The 1,275-nt window shown below is 30.5% G+C and overlaps 1 protein-coding gene across 1 annotated transcript in view; it reads right to left on the reverse strand.

Moving 5' to 3' along the window:
* Positions 1–822: 822 nt before the first annotated feature.
* Positions 823–1,275, reverse strand: part of LOC108166436 (uridine-cytidine kinase-like 1) — a 3,450-nt gene continuing 2,997 nt past the window's right edge. The window contains exon 3 of the mRNA XM_017305806.1: positions 823–1,273. Coding sequence (XP_017161295.1) covers positions 1,206–1,273 — 68 coding nt within the window. The 3' untranslated portion in view covers positions 823–1,205. The remainder of the gene's footprint in view (positions 1,274–1,275) is intronic.

Consider the following 1,275-nt stretch of genomic DNA (forward strand, 5'->3'; position numbering starts at 1 on the left):
AGCATCAATAAATATCAGAAAATTAAAAAACATGATTAAATGCAGAACCTGTGTGAAATTCAGTGATATAAATCTAACTTTTTTAAGTAAGTGGCGTCTTGAAGGAGCCTATTGGGAATGTTTTAAAGGACAGTATTTGAGTTTGTGGTGGCATAAATACCTTCAAATAATAAGAAATAAAATAGTTTTTTTTATTATTTCTATCGTTATCACAGTAGTACCACAAAATATTGTGACAAAATTCAAATTCCATGACACATTATTGAACCATTTCATTTGAATATGTTGCTGGAGATGAGAAAACGTTTACATAAATTTAATCATTTATTATTTAATCTTATTGGAACGAGATGAAATCTTTAAGTTTCCAATAAATTTCACACAAAAGCCAAATATCCCAAACGTTTTGTGAAAAGTGCACAGCAGACAGAGTACACTGCAAAACCCCAAAAGCTTACAAAGTAATTTTGGTTTAGTTTTTACTGCAAATATTTTTCATACACGTGAAATAAGACAAAACTAACTTACAAGTAACTTTTCAGCAAGAAACATGAGCAATAAATCCCTAATATTGATGAAAAAGTTCTAGTTCCCTGGCAGATTATTTCACTTGTAGAAAGACATTTTATAAGTTAAATAATCAAAGTGCTTTTTCACCAATATTAAGGAATTATTTAAACTTGTTGAACAGTTATTTACAAATTAGTTGTTTATTTCAAGTAGATATTTGCAGTGGAAATTCTCTGACCAGAAATACTTAGTAAGAAGCTTTAGCAGCTAAGTTTTAATATTTTTGCATAGCTTTAGTTTTTTTGTTTTTTTAATAATGTGAGTTACATGGAGATGCAGCATTTCTTGGAAATGAAGACACTTATCTTTATAACATGCTAAACAAAAAACAAAATGAACATTACAGTGATCTGCTATTTTTCCTGTTGACCTTTTTCTGTCACATTAAACCTACAAAAATATATAAATCTGCATTTTTCACGCATGTTCAGTTTAAAAACAGACAATTCATTCATATCCTGGACTAGATTATGAAATAAATGAAATTATTGCAATGTTTAACCTCACAGGTGATGATGGCACCAATCTTTATAGAAATATTCAGCACATTTGTAGCCGTTTTACCATACAAAAAATGGTCTATAKTGTATAAAATGAATATAAGAATATATCTAATGTCTGTGCCTTAACCAGAGTCACACTGACAGCTGCTCCTGGTTCTCGACCGACCCGTCCGTCCCAAAGTACCGGTCCCCAAAGTCTCCT

The sequence above is a fragment of the Poecilia reticulata genome, linkage group LG7 (assembly GCF_000633615.1).
Source record: "Poecilia reticulata strain Guanapo linkage group LG7, Guppy_female_1.0+MT, whole genome shotgun sequence".
Lineage (NCBI taxonomy): Eukaryota > Metazoa > Chordata > Actinopteri > Cyprinodontiformes > Poeciliidae > Poecilia > Poecilia reticulata.